Genomic DNA, 15,352 nt, shown 5'->3' on the forward strand with positions numbered 1-15,352 from the left:
AACTCTAGCACCTACTGAAATGGTGGTGATTTACCAGTTTAGAGAGACATATTAACATGTCAGCAAAGGGCTTAGCAGTAATTGGGTCAGCAATTTTAAGAAGTCAAGGTTCCAGGTTGTCAGCTTCTCCCTTTATGTTCTCAATTAATCTTAAGGTAATATAGATCTTAAGTCAGTAAGCACAGATCTAACCACTTCCAGTCAAACCTCAGTTCGGGCATATACAGAGGTAGAGTACCATTACTCTTTCCAAACTACAGTATATCATTCCTTAGAATGTCTTTAAATTAAAGAAATAATGTCATGTAACAATTCACTGTTGAGATCAATGAATTCTCTAAGTAACTGAATATATAACATTTATTTCATCCTAATGAAATGGTCTTTATACGAGAACAACATTACTTGGAAGACTTATGCTTTCTTTTGAATAGCTAGGCTATTGCTTTCTGAATTCACAATCATTATACTGCACTGTTACTTAAAGTAATAATAATCTTGTCCATCTATATTCACTTCAGAAATCAATTCAGTGCATTTCAGAGACTGCATGAATAATCTGAGGGGAAAAAAGATAGAAACTCTGGAAAAGAAATGTGTAATCTTATCTCACTCTGGAAAAGAATACCTTGCAAAATAATTTGAGAGGTATTTGTAAAACTCAGTACAATATAACCAGAAAACAAGAAACACTTCAGAAGTCAATATCCCAAAGCACACATGATCAAGATCTATTCAAATACATTTAAGTTTATTTTTTAAAAATAAAAAAGTCCATGCTTACTGAAAGCAAAAACACTCACAAGTAACTTGTAAGACAGTATGTCAGTTTTGAGGATGCTATCCAGTGATAATACTTACTATAATCTTTGGAAGCTCTGTTCATACATAAAATTAACCAAAATTTAGTATAACTGAATTAACTTTAACCTACTCTTCAAGTTTTTGTATTTATTATACAAATCTCTAGCACTCAGGTGCAAAAGATACTTCCTACTTGGGATCTGCAGGTTGGAATGGCAGCAACATTCAACGCTAAATCTACCTACCAGCTCCTTGTTTTCTTTTGCACAGAATTTTTCTTCAAATATACTATTTTAAGAACAGCGTGATTTATAGTCATGCTTTTTTCATGCCTTCTAGTTTTTGATTACACTTTCAACAAGTAAATTGCCTTTTTTTTTTATCTTACATAACAGAAGACTAAGTGTTTTGGTTCTTCATTTCTTTGAATCAGAGGCACGAAGTATTGCTGGGTGTGGTTTCCTTAAGGTGAGAAACATTTAAGCAGTCATGAAATCATGCGCTCATTTTTATTGACAATTTCCTATACAAAAGGCCACTTAGTGCAGCAATCTGTGTCTCTGCTTGTTCGGATCACAAAGAGATGTCATGAATATGAAAGTTTTATACCCACTGACATCTGTGTTAGTCAGCAATGTTTCACATGATGGACACGTCGGGGATTTTCTTATGTCCTTTTTTTGTTTTGTTTTTAATATTCAAAATAACTATTTAGACAACATTAGTACAGCACAAGCCAGCCATCAAAATTTGAAAATACAAAAACTAAAATTGTTCATGAAAAATTAATCCACATTCAAATAGAGGATGAATAATGATACAGTCTACAATTATACAAACACGCTTCTCCCCTAAGATAACCTGCCTCAAGGATTTTACGATGTTCATCAAATAAAACAGAATATATGCAGCCAATAAGGGATTTGCGCATAGAACCCTGTCTTGATGTAGTGCTATGAGGATGTGCAATGAAAGAGAAAGAAGAGTGTAGAAGTGAAAGCACGGCTTCATAGCCAGCACAGTTTAGCTAGTGCACTTCGGTGCCATCCTGGAGAATTCTGTCCCTGCCACCAAATTCTTACACAACACGAGGCAACTACTTAAGCCAGATTCTCCCAAGTTACTCATTTGTTACATACTTTTCATTTTCTTGGACACTTATATTTTAAATTACCCCAGGGAGGTCTGTGGAAATTTTAAGTGTTACAAATTGAATGGAGAGTAATAGAAACTCATGGACTATTTAAACCCATGGACTATTCTTAAACTTAGTTCCTGGCTGTCCTAAACGGAACATTCAAAATTAGAAGGATTCTTTGACACTTTTGGTCCTCTTTTCTTCATTCAAAGTTTCCATTCGGAAAACAAAACTAACAAGATAATAAAGTGTTTTAAAGATGAATACCAATGATTAAAAAGCATACAGATATTCCAGCAAAAGACAGCTTAGCAAAAAAATAAAAGGAAACAAAACTGCATTTACTGCAGAATTAAATATGTGGAGTAAGGCACATATCCATCTGCATACAAATCAATAAGAATTTTAAAAAGCAATAGCTAGTCCATTCCATACACAGAGCCTATGGATGAACTAGTTTTTAATCAAATGACTGCCTGCCATCATAACACAGAAGAGTAACAAGGTTGAGTTAAATTCATAAGACTTATTTAAATTCCAGTTCCTAAGTTTTAGCTACTTCATTTTGCAATCATATTTTTTTTTCCATATATACTAATGCAGACAGCCTATTTTTCCTCTGAATTACCACAATCTAATCTAATGACGGTTTTGACATAATGGCGTTATTCAGTCCATGATCTGATTGATTTTAGACCTTAAAGCTGAATCTTAACACACGTAAATTTTTAATCCTTTAATTTCTCTATTCTGCTAGCAATTGATAAGGATAATCATACTAAGAGAAGGTATTAATTTGATCACCCTGAAAATCAATTAGAAGGCAAGAAAAATCCTTTTAGTACTATTATGAACATTTCCTGATCAAATTCACAAAGCAATCATAATCAGTGCATGACTTTTCCACATTTCTAGTCAATATATTATTCAGTAGTTCTACCTTCACTATTTCATTTTTAAAAAGCAATGTGGGAAAGAGGAAGTTACATCTTAAAAGCAACCATAATTTCAAGGGTCAGTATCAGCAGAATGAAGAGTCTTAATTCATCAGACCAAATAATCCTACATAGAAATAATGATCTAAATAATATGGCCCAAATACAGGCCAGAAAACTGTGTGAGAAGAGCACCTTCTACGCATTAATTCACATTAAAGGTTTTACCTGATGACAATTACCAACCTTCTCTTTGCTTCATGCTTTCTGAAAAAATTCCGTAGAATCCAAGAACTGGGAAGAACAGATAACATTCATACCATGTTTATACAAAATCTGGCTCATAGAAGAGTTTGTTCTGCCACATCCTATCCTGAGGGGGATCTCTTGTAAACTAGGGTCCTTTTGGCCATATACAGGAGATATTCTTAGACTGGTTCTAACTCTGTGCTCAGAAATATTTCGATTTTCAATGAGATCATTCAGCATCCTGGTATTTTAAAGGGTGAGGAAGAAATAGGATAGGATTTAGGTTCACTTGGAATTAAGGAGACTTTGGAGAGAGAGGCAGCATCAAATTTAATAGAATTCATGCCATCCTTCCCTGGACTAGTCAATATTTTCCAAATAAATGTAGCATAATTACACAGCTAAAAATACAAGATTGGGAGGATTTAGCATTATTGGGCTAGCGGAAAATCTTGACCAAGTGTCATTAACCCTAGCACACAGTAAAATGTAAGATTTCAGAAATTTTAGAAAAGATATATCAGAAATTTGACATTTCTTAATATATTTTAATGTATTATTATTGGTGAGAATATTATGTCTTATCAAGAACTTGTCTTGTGAACTATTTTGGGTTGCAAGTTCCATTATACCAGCATACAAGAAAATCTTCGCAAGTACTGCCACGATGGACTTGCAATTGCACTGCCAGATGAAAGTCATTAGCAACATTCAGCTTTACTCCATTCACTCTTCTCTCTTCTTCCATGTTTTTGAGATCAAGAATTTTCACTGGCGCCCATACTTTAAAGGATGAAGTCCACCGAATTACAACTTCCTAGGCTCAGACTTGCTCCACGTTGTTTCTTTGTTCTGTATCATTTCAGTCTTTCCCACATTTCCAATGAGTCCCTTCACCCTGCCCCTTTTCTTAGAGTTGTACTGCACAGAGGTGTTGCACCATCACAATAGGAATCCCAGGAGATGCCATGCCCAAAGCAAAACCCTTCCATAACTGCTTATTTTCAGCATCATATATGAGTCACCCACTATTCTTGGTGAATAGCAGGTGAACAGAAAGTCTCCTTCAACTCTGAACTCTCTCTTTTCCTTCCTCCTTGCCAACATAAAATATAATCCCACCTTCGGCTTCTGCAATGAGCTGGATTAATATGGGAACCCCATTCTCATTTAACAAATAGTAGACTAAATGATAAAACAAAAAATATTTATTCCACTGCCACTCTTTGTGCAGGCTCTCATGCAAAGTTCCCACATCAAGTCATATTTTGTTAAGAAATGAGCAAGGGAAAGAGAAACAAATAGTTAAGTATGCTTTACACATGGAAATTCATTTTGTAAAAAATAGTTGTGTATTTAGGTGCATACATATGAAGAGTAGTTTAAAAAATACAAATTCAGTAGAGAATAATTTACCCTTGACTAAACACCCGTTCTTTGAAATAATTGATAAAAAGTTTTTCTTCTTGTAATTCCTTGGTGTGTCCCCTACAGACAGAACGTACTATATTTCAAAATAGCAAGTCTCATTTGCACAAAGCAAACAGAAGCACAATTAATGTTAGGGCAAAAGGGGAAGAACTACTGTTTTAAAGAGTACAGCTCATGTGACTGCATTTAAGGCAATCTAAAGACCCAATCCTGCAGCTGGTTTTGCATAGGCAGACAGCTGAAGCTAATGATGATCTAATCTGGCAAAAGTTTTTTTTTTCAACAGGGAGCTAGGTCTAAGAACAGCAGGAAAGCTATTGCTTTTATAACTTTTACTATAGGAGCTACACTACATGCTCTGGAAGCCTACATGCACAGGCACTACATGCAGAAACATTTGTTTTTAGCCAAGCCAGTGCAGATACTGGCAAAAATGTGCTTTTGCACTGAAGCCAAGAAGATGCAAAAAATATATATATTTTAAAAAAATGCAACTGAATGCCAGAGCCTGTGCTGTATAATTAATCTATTAACTGCAAAAAATAAGTATGAGAAATCATACAGAAGAGGAGAGTCCCTTTTTTTTCCCTGCAGTGGCACCATTAAATCATTTTTATAATAAAAAAGATGGAAAAAGCAGATGCTTGATACTGATAGTCCATACCTAACAAAAGCAGTTCATCTTAGCGAAAATATTACCCCTGTAACACTGGCAAGGTCAGTACCATCTTGGCTTGTTTGCTGCCCAAATCCCTGTTGTGCATGTTAGGGAATGTTTCAAGATGTTTTCTTCATAAAGCAGTACAGTTTGCTTTGCTGTGCTGGATGCCTCCCTTTTCTCCACATACAGCTCTTCTCTACCTATCTTCTTGGGCTTCTTGGGATTAGGAAGGAAGAAAGAAGGGACTGTGTTTTTCAAGATGAAATTGTGAATTCATTTCAAGTACTAGGACTAAATTCTAGCTAAAATGTCTGTGTGAACAGTTCTCAAGCAGGAATAAGGTTAAAAAAAAAAAAAAAAAGATTCTTCCCTTTCTTACTGAATCCATCTACTTCCTGGTGATATAGAAGAGTTTAACTTACTATTTTTAAATAAAGATCAAGACATTGGTTCAAATTGTTCTGCTATGTAGACCAGGGAAGAAAGTGCAATCTGCTGGCATACACATTAAAACAATATCTAAAACATATAGCAGCAATCACTTTCCACTATTTAAAAAACAAAAACCAACCAAAAAGAACAACAAAAAAAATAAGGTTATAAAAAAAGGTTTCCAATCCTGGAATGGATTGCCAGAGAGGCTGTGAAAATATTTCTGGAAATATATTTAAGTAGATATGGAAATAAAACTCAACTTGACAAAGGCACCCAACCCAAAGTTGGACCCATTCTGACCAGGAACATGTATTAGATGATTTCTCTTCCAACTTAAATTCTACTATTATCCTACGATTTAGTGATTAAAACTGATTTCTAACCATTTTACCACATCAGTAGTCATGAAAAGAAAGGTTGCAAAACAACTAGAGGAAGGGGGAAAAATGGTCAAATATTTCCTTTCTATAGAGGACTGTAAATCAGATCTCTATGTGAGGTGTCTGAGAGGAAAAAAAGTGATATTATTCAAAGGAAATGCAGATTCTTTCTCCTAAAATTTACTCTGGGAAATGATCATCATTCTAGCTGTGCTGTGATGGGCCAGTCTGAGCTTTGGTAAGCATTCTCAGATGTCTCTTATCCCAATGTAGAATCAACTTTAGCTAGCTTATTTCTGATGGATGCTCTTTAAAATCTTCACTGTCAAACATTTCACTTTTTTCCTCACATAATAACCTATTCCTGAACTCTGCCTAAGTCATATTAGAAAAATATACTTGTAAACAGCCTAAATCTCCCTTGCTCATCCTATTTTAAGCTCATTAAGCATCCTTTGCTTTTTTTACTCACAGTAGACATGAGAAAAAGTTTATTATCCTCTCTAAAACTATGGGGGTTTTGATATAGTTTAAGAATATTGTCTCCTTTCAGTCTTCATTTTTTTCAACACTAAGCAAGACCAAACTCTCTCGTGTTTAGAGTAAGCACCCTTATAGTGCTTTCTAGATCTCCAATCACATTCATTTTCTCGATTTGCAGTCATAGTGCGTCCCAAAAACCTCTCCTGTGATACTGGGAAAGGCTTATTTGACTCCATAAACTAATGGAAATATTTGTTTCTTCCACTAACTATGAAGTGATTCCTCAAGATCAGAACAAACGCTACTCCAGACACAATATTGCAAGGAGAGTTCACTGTGATGAAGAGCTAAGAGGAGGCTGAACACTGAATGACCACAATCATTGTCAACACTTCTGCTTACAACAGACCTGAACAACTCTTGTTCAATGCCCCATGGCCAGCTCTTTAAGAAATGCTGTTACTGAAAAGAATTCTCCTTTCTGAGAAATGTGTACGTATCTCTGAGTCAGAATTTGGCAAGGAGAACACTAGCACTTTTTCAAAATATACATTTTTAAGACTACTGCATAACACTAAAAATGTCATTGTAAAAAAGCTCTAGTTGTAATGCTCTATATTTGGACATCTTACCTCATGGAGTTATTTTCTGATTATTACAGTGCTGAATCTACATCATTTAGAGGCTGGCAAAGAGTTCATACTCTGGGCAAGACCAGCTTCAAGTGTAGTATCTTACGTGAGAAAACTTGGATTCAACACAAAGACTTGTTCAGAACAGAACTGCATTTTGATTAATATTACATGAATGACTTTTCAAAGAGGTAGCAGCCAAGAGAAATAATACTCAATCAGTAGTAGCTAATTCAATTGTTTTTAAAATATCACAGGCATGATGTATGTGACCTGTTCAATAAAACTTGGAAACTAAATGTTCTTCCTTTTATTTGCTTTTTGAGGGGCTTTATCATGTACACTTGCTGTAGAAAAGATTACTGCAAAGCTTTTTTTGATAGGGTTCCACGCAAAAAGTAAAGTGGCACTGTAAAATGAAGGCAGAGTATCCACCAAGATAGTGGAAAGAGTGATGTCTCAGGGAATCATGTTTTCAAATAAAAAAAATTAATCTTTATGAAAAGAAAATGTGAAGGGGATTCCCTTCAGGATATGTTTTTGAACTATGAAGCCTGAACAGACAGTAGCATCTCAAATTAGAACCAAACTTGATCCTAAGCATAGCCCATTTAAACAAGTTAAAAATGCATACACCAGTTATTCTTTGGTCCGTTCAAGCACCTCAATGCATCTCAACAAGGAGCAAAAGACAATTAAGCAAAAATTATTTTCAGAAACAGATCTGCTAACTATTTGTTAATACACACACACAGAGACACACACACTTCAACAGTTAAGTGGAAGGTCCTAAAAGGGTGCTATGTAAGAATCCTTTTTTGGGGGGACCTAAAAGAGTCTGATGATAGACTCTATCATCAAATATAAGTCAAATTTGATTTTAAAGGGTACTTAGTCAGCTTTTTAAAGTTCCATGAATTCCAAGCTTACCTGTCTATGTCCTGAATAAATTAGTACTTCCCTTTACAACTAAAGAACCAAAAAGTTAAATAATAAGAACACTTCTGCACCACTCCGATTCCAGATCAACAGATCTTCATACAAGCGCAAGCAAGGAAATCAAACAAAAAACTAATTTGTAACATTTTCTAGGTATTTCTTGAGGCCTTTTAACAAAGTATCAAATATAAATTTTTGCAGTAAGAATTTGAACTTGAGGGTGTGCACAAATAGACTTATGAAGTAGCCTTTTGAAAAAAGGCCTAACAAGGCCCCAAACACCATTTCCTCCAGCAAGATGCTTTGAAAATGTAATCCCTTCTCCTTAGCCAGGTTCTAAATGCTAAATGTGAAGTTTCCTTTTTTTATTTTTTTTCTCTCGTATTGCTGTTTTGTTATTTTTTATTATTTGTTATTTAAAAGGTCTCAGAGCAGAGTTCTTGAAACAGAACAGTATGTAAGCCACACTGCTTCCAACAAGCCCTTATTCAGAAAGGCAGTTAAGCAACTGGCTTCAATTAAAACCAATGGATTGGAGCTCTCAGCTGTATACTAGGATATGGGACTCATGCTGTTCACCTATGTATAAAATCAGAATCATAACATTTTGCTGTCTCAGGGGAAATGTGAGGGTAAACACCTGAATACCTCAGTCTTCAGAATGATGGGGAGGCAGATGGGTTCTTAGGTAAGATGAGAATGCCTATCTTGCTTCATGGTACTGTGATGGATGTAAATAACGCCACTGTCTTTATTTTTAATACTCATTGCTATCCTTTTAAGTTATTAAAGTCTGCATCTTCAGTAAAATGACATGATAGATACAAAAAAAAACTATTTCTTTACAGTTTGAAGAACTGAGTAATTCCATGTGGGCGGATTTGGCAGAAAAAAAAAATCCTTTTCTTTAGCTGACTTCCTCTCTACTCAATGTGGACTTAAAGCACATCTTCCTGGGCAGCTGGAGGCTTTGTTTCAGACAGAAGGATCCATATATACAGCCAGTGTTTATTGCCTAACTTTTTTTTGAAGACAAATTTGGAAAAATTCCCAGATAATGTATCTGCCCCTATTACTCGCACCTCAAAGCATAGGACTAGCCAGGGAGGTAGCAAGGACAGCTTCATTTATATGCAATGAATAGACACACCTATCTTTTTCCTGGATTAGCAGCGAGTAATCCCACACGCGCCAAAATGTATTTGTTTCCTGACTCTATGGATATAGAGTGGTGGCTTTGCTGTCAAAAATGTTCCCAACTGCATTCACACTAAAGTCACTCCATCTATACATTACAATTGCCAACTACCTGTCTTCTTCAGAGATGGAGAATGACAGGGTCCTCAACAAAGAAATGAAGTATAGAGAACAATTAAAGAACATTTTTCATTCCCTTAAGTGTTTTTTTTTCTTTTAGACTCTCCTTGCTTTTCAGTCAGTTTCTTCCCAACAAGTTTTGTAAGAAGTTTTTTTTTAAAAAAATAAATCTATTGTGTTGTCAACACAAGATTATTAAGATTGTGTTGTGTTGTCAACACAGGATTATACAAGATTATACATTTCTAGATGCCAAACACACTGATTCAACTTGCCAGTAATGACCAGCAGTTGTGGTCCTATTACACTGTGGTTCTAGCTCATCTCCAGAAACTCAGACTAATTGCTGATCTAACAGAAATATTCTAATCAGAAGTGCTAATAAAATACATCTACTCACGTATTATCAGACAGCAGGTGCTAAAATGAAAGGAGCTTTATTTCAGCATCTTCTCACATCCCATCTGTTCAAAATGTCTCCAATAACCCCCAGCAATCTCAAGAAACCTTATACAAACTGAGGCTTCAGCTTCAGTTTTTTTACAGCATACAAGAAGCCCATAGACTGAATCAGCACTTGGGGAGATTCATGTCATAGCTTCTCGGTTAAAAAACAGACAGACAGGGTAACAATCTAGAGTAGTGCCTCTTCCTCTCCTCCAGTACTCTCAGAGACTTCTGATATGAAGCAGGAATCTCAGAGTTGCCCATAGCTATTTACCTAATTAAACTATTTACCTATACCACAGGGGCTGTCTGGCACTCCAGCAAGAAAAATTGCACCTCACACTTCCTTTGATGTTTAGATCATTACAATAGCAGAGAGAAAACAGAAGAGGGAAAAAAAAAAAAAATAGATTATTTACTAATCGTACAATAAAAGGTGCAAACTGATGTCAGGAAAACTATCAAGCAATTTGGATGAGGAAAGTCCAGCAGCTGTTCCTGTAGACTCATGCACCCAGACAGCTTTTGCAAATCACCATGGTGTCAAGAACTAAATTAAAACATTATAATTTGCTATTATTATTTGATTCAAATATTATGAGTCAAGTCGACAATTAAGGAATAAAAATTTTAAACAAAATAATTTTTTAAAAGAATCTTCAAATATTTATCTAAGCATATTCAATGGGAGATCATATAGATCTAATAGGCTTTTTTCCCTCTCATTACACATACTCCCATACTGGTTACGCTGTCTGTCTGTTTTTTAAAAGTACCAAAACAAGCATGTCCAAATATTCTTTCCAGAATTATCCCTGCACACACATATGCACCCCAGACAAAAAAAATCAGCTATTGACTCCTTTTCAAATTTTCAGCCAGTTCCAAAGTAAATACTGAGTCAATAGAGAGCTAATAATACCCAGAAACAGCAGAGCTCTGCCGTATTAGCAGCCTTCTCTCCTCCTCTGCAGTGACAGACAGACTCACAACTGCTCTTCTGAGCAGGGAAGAGAGAGCACTCATATAACCTCAGGAAACCCAAAACATATCAGAGAAGAGAGGCCCAAGTATTTACAGCAAATCCATTGAAAAGTTTTAATCCCAGAGGAATAAATAAAACCATCTTAAATTTATCACAAGGGAATGAGTGAAATATGCAGCAACATTTACAATCACGAACATCTCCATGTCCAAAGCCAAGGGAATACAAATCTCACATGTCCAATGAAGTTCTCAAGAGCTTTCTATGCGATAAACTAAATAGCCCATACATCGCTAACAATCACATTATGCTTGTAAATTAAAAACCACTGATCTTACCTAAAAGTGAGATAGAAGATGATAATAAATGGTAAAACAAATGCAGAGTACAATTGGTACATTTTATAAGTCATTTAAACTCATTTACCTGTAAAGTAAGTGTTGGCAGGGAGAGTGGAACTAGCAAATCTGTAATATCCATTTCCTGGGAAACGGATTCCTTTCATTACTTCTGTATTCAATGTAGCTAAAGACGAATCCATCCTCTCCACTTGGTAGATGGGAGAGGGACCATTAAGCTCTTCGGGTTCATTCCAATATATCTTAACCACTGTGCTGTTTATTCCTTCAAGACGAGGGGCACTAAGTTTTCTTGGAGCTGTATGTTCAAGAAAAAAAAAAAAGAAAGAAGTTGCCTATGTCTCACAGTCTACAATGCTTGGAAAATAATTCATTACACAAAACATTTTTACATTCTTTTCCCCAGAATTTCCTGCCTCAGTTTCTGGTCACCATAATAAATGTAGATGTCAATAGAACCTATTTTAGGTTATTTTTAGAAAAAAAAAATCTTTATGAAATTTACTTTTATCTCCGTAGAAATATCTTGTATGTTTATTCAGATATTGGGCAAATGTCTCTAATATTGCTTCCAATATAAAAAAGAACATTTTTCATGATCTTTGAGAATCCCAGTCAGCTTCAACATAAAACTACATTTCTATCCCTTCCTTGATCAGCCTCCCATTCACCATGATTTTCAGTATTAGGTTTTAGTGCAAGACCAGAGGAGAATCTGTGACTCGTTACATCTCAGCAACATGTACATGACAACACAGGTCTTACTGTTAGATAAATTTATCCTAGTCAACAAGGGCAAGCAGCTATCCATGCATAATACTGACGGCCCGCTAAGTTTTTATCCCATGTAACGTATATAAACGAGGACAACATTGGCTAATAAACAGTTCACTTCAAGAAAGTGACCTTCTCTAAATTTTCTCCATCTAAATCAATGCATCTACCATTTCCACTGAAGTAAGAAAGTTTTATGTAATCACAGTGAGCCTCCTATTACTAAAACTCGTACTGATATTCTTTTAAACATTCTGAGCAGATTGGTCATTCTATAGCCAAATTATGAACAAAATCATTAATTTTATAAGTACTGTACAGTAAGCCACTGGAGGGCAGCACGACCTGTTCAGATAATGAAGTGTTGGCCATGCAGATGTGAAGGAAATGGACCAGCTTTGAAACAGTAATACACCCAGAGAAGAAGCACAAGAACATTTCATGATTTACAGAATCTATATCCATCTTCTCTTGCCTTTTTTTTTCCCTTTCATTTCTTTGTCTTACAAAGAAAGGGATTTAACAACAGAATCTTCATTTGTAAGCAGGAAGTGAAATACAATGACAGTCGGGTACCACTACGTTTTCCAGTAATGACGTAGCAAAGAGCAACAAAAGATCCTCTCAGATATCTGACATTATTTCACAGCAAATTACTGTATAAACTACTGAGTTCTTTATGGAGATTGCTTCAACTAGATTGAATTAATAACATCCTTTTAAATATCCATGCATTTACCAGATCATTAACATATTTGTCATGTTTCCCATTTGCCTGTAGCATGTTGCTACTTTTTCCCTTCCTTCCTATTCCTCCCGCACCTTGGTAAGTATTTGTCATGGAGAAAGCAGGGAGCGGGGACCTGGGGCGCTGCCAGCGACACCGCACACAGCGCGGTCCTGCTTCGGCATCCCCGTCTATGACTTCACCATCTAATTAGTATCGCCCACGAGGTTCGGAATTTACAATGTCAAAACTGGAGTAATGCAGCGTGAGGTCAGCCGCTTTCCTGCGTAAGTAGGGCACAGCGCTAATGAATTGCAGTACTAATGCCCAGGTTTAAATAGGAAACATGGCTCAACAATCCCGACTTCACCTTTGGAGGGAACCGGCGTACGTCAGCATTTCACACGTGAACACAGAGGTTGAGCCCTCCGGTTCAGCTTGCTGCTGGTGGAACGGAAATGCTGAAACTCGTTATTTGCAAAACACCCACAGCTAGCACTTATGACAATAGCACTACCTTTTTTTTAAAGTCTATTATTAATAAAAAGCAGTGCCTTGGACCATAATTATGGCATCGCTGATACCCAAACTCAAAGCTTTTATGGGGCTTATGCAATTAACTACTTAAATGCATCGTAACACTTGCTTCTCTGACAGGGAAGTATTGATTTTTAAATCATTTTCAAGTCTCTTCTAGCACAAATAAATGTACTACAGTTACAGTTAATGCACTGTGTACACGCATTAAACAGTGGCATGACACAATTTATTATTTTGTGATATATGGAATAGAACCCTTTCAGAAAGTAACATCTTGCTATAACATTAGTATTTAAACTATAGCATCGTTGACACTAGAGAATTTTTGTTCACCCACACAATGGGAAACTGTTCATAACAGATATGTACTTAAGTTCACATAAAAAAAAAAGAACCCAAACTCTGCACAAGAACAAAAAGGACTGAAGAGAAACATGCAGCACTAGCCCTGTGGGGTACTAACTGCTGAAATTAAAAATATTCAAAACTAAAAGGTACAGTATACATTTTCCTAAAGGTGTCACTGTGGTACCTGTAGCTACTTTCAGAAAGATGAATTGACTATAATTTTACCTATTTAATTTTTTTTTAGTCACGTTCTGTTAAGACACATCTGTCAAAATAATGAGCATACTAGATTTTAGTGGATTCAAAGTCACATTTTGTGTATTTTAATTATGTAGTTTTAATGTCTTGCTATATAATACATATTTAATACATTATAAAGCTAAAACAGTATTTAAAAGCCCATGATTGCTGCATGCCATTGTGTAGCAGAGGGCACAAAAAAGACCAATAAAGACAGATGGTCCATATAGCTTATGTTGAAGTCATATATCTAAATATAGATGTTGCTACACAGGTCATGACAAAAAAAAAAGCCTTTCCTGAGTGCATATGCACACACATGTACACAAAAATGAAGTTGGTAAGTAAAGAGCAGTTAATTTTGTTTTGTTTGAAATAATATCATTTTAGTTTTAGACTCGAAGACAGATGCCAGCATTTCACTCTGAACAGATGGTAATTCCATCTAATAGTGCATCTCTGTATTAGTAAGGTCTGTTGTGTATACAAACAGTAATAAACACTAGGTAAGGATCAAAATAAATTTTAATTGTTGACATTAAATTCTGGCAGCCACAGTTCTAAGGATACAATACTCCTTTCTCAAGTCTGTCAGGTTTACTAATACAACTGCTAAAGCTTTTCTATACTCTGCCAGATTCTCGCCCCAGGAATAACATATTTACACTGTGGCTAAATTTAACAGGCTTACATATGTTTGAATAACTACTTCTTAGCATATTGTACATAGATACCTGTGTACTCTTCCACAGAAGTCTTCAACTGGCCATTCTGCATTAACAGTGGGCAAGCTTTTATTCCTTGCCAGTTAGTTCAAAAAGGTAATAACAACAAAGTAAGGAGTTTTGAATTTTTGATTGTTTGAATTCAAAATGGACACATACAAATTAAAACGTAAGCGTTCAACAAACCTGATGGCAAAAATTTAAAGAAAAAAAAGCTTTGAATTTTCTTTGCAGATAGAATTACATGTAAAGCCTAATGCTCATCTGGGTCATTTTTGCTATGAGTTATGGCTTCTCAGGACCACAAGACTGCCATAGTGTTGTTATTTTTGCTTTCTGTACTACACAATAGCACCAGCCATTTCAACAGTTACCGAGTGAAGAAATAACACTTACATCTTCTAACAACTTTTTATTTTTTCAGAAGATTTTTAAAGCCCATCTTGGAATTCCTCACAATAAAGGAATAAAATGACTCATAACGGACATCCAGGGAAATTTTAATAAAATGAACATGTTGCAATCATATTTCTTTAAAAATGGATTTAAGATACAGTATTTTTTAAAAAATCATGAAAAATATATTGCTTCCACCATATGGGACAACCAACGACTCACCAACCGATTTAAGATGCAGCATATTGAGCTGACCATATGTTACAGTGCTGTTGAATGGCTGAGTGATTCATGCCCGTCACATTCTAGTATATCAATTAAAGCTCCTTGAAGTCTGCATGATTTGTGTCTCTGTTATTAAACCCTGCTAATTCATCCCACTTACACATCTGTTATAAATCTCTAGG

At 35.6% G+C, this 15,352-nt stretch overlaps 1 protein-coding gene across 1 annotated transcript in view; it reads right to left on the reverse strand.

Annotated features, from left to right (window-relative positions):
* USH2A (usherin) overlaps nucleotides 1-15,352 on the reverse strand; it is a 356,467-nt gene that overhangs the window by 251,016 nt on the left and 90,099 nt on the right. The window contains exon 20 of the mRNA XM_088531950.1: nucleotides 11,263-11,493. Within this exon, the coding sequence (XP_088388076.1) occupies nucleotides 11,263-11,493 (231 nt within the window). The remainder of the gene's footprint in view (nucleotides 1-11,262; nucleotides 11,494-15,352) is intronic.

Source organism: Tinamus guttatus, unplaced genomic scaffold, assembly GCF_059628265.1.
Source record: "Tinamus guttatus ecotype Peru unplaced genomic scaffold, ASM5962826v1 Tinamus_guttatus_pri_ptg000033l, whole genome shotgun sequence".
Classification (NCBI taxonomy): Eukaryota; Metazoa; Chordata; class Aves; order Tinamiformes; family Tinamidae; genus Tinamus; species Tinamus guttatus.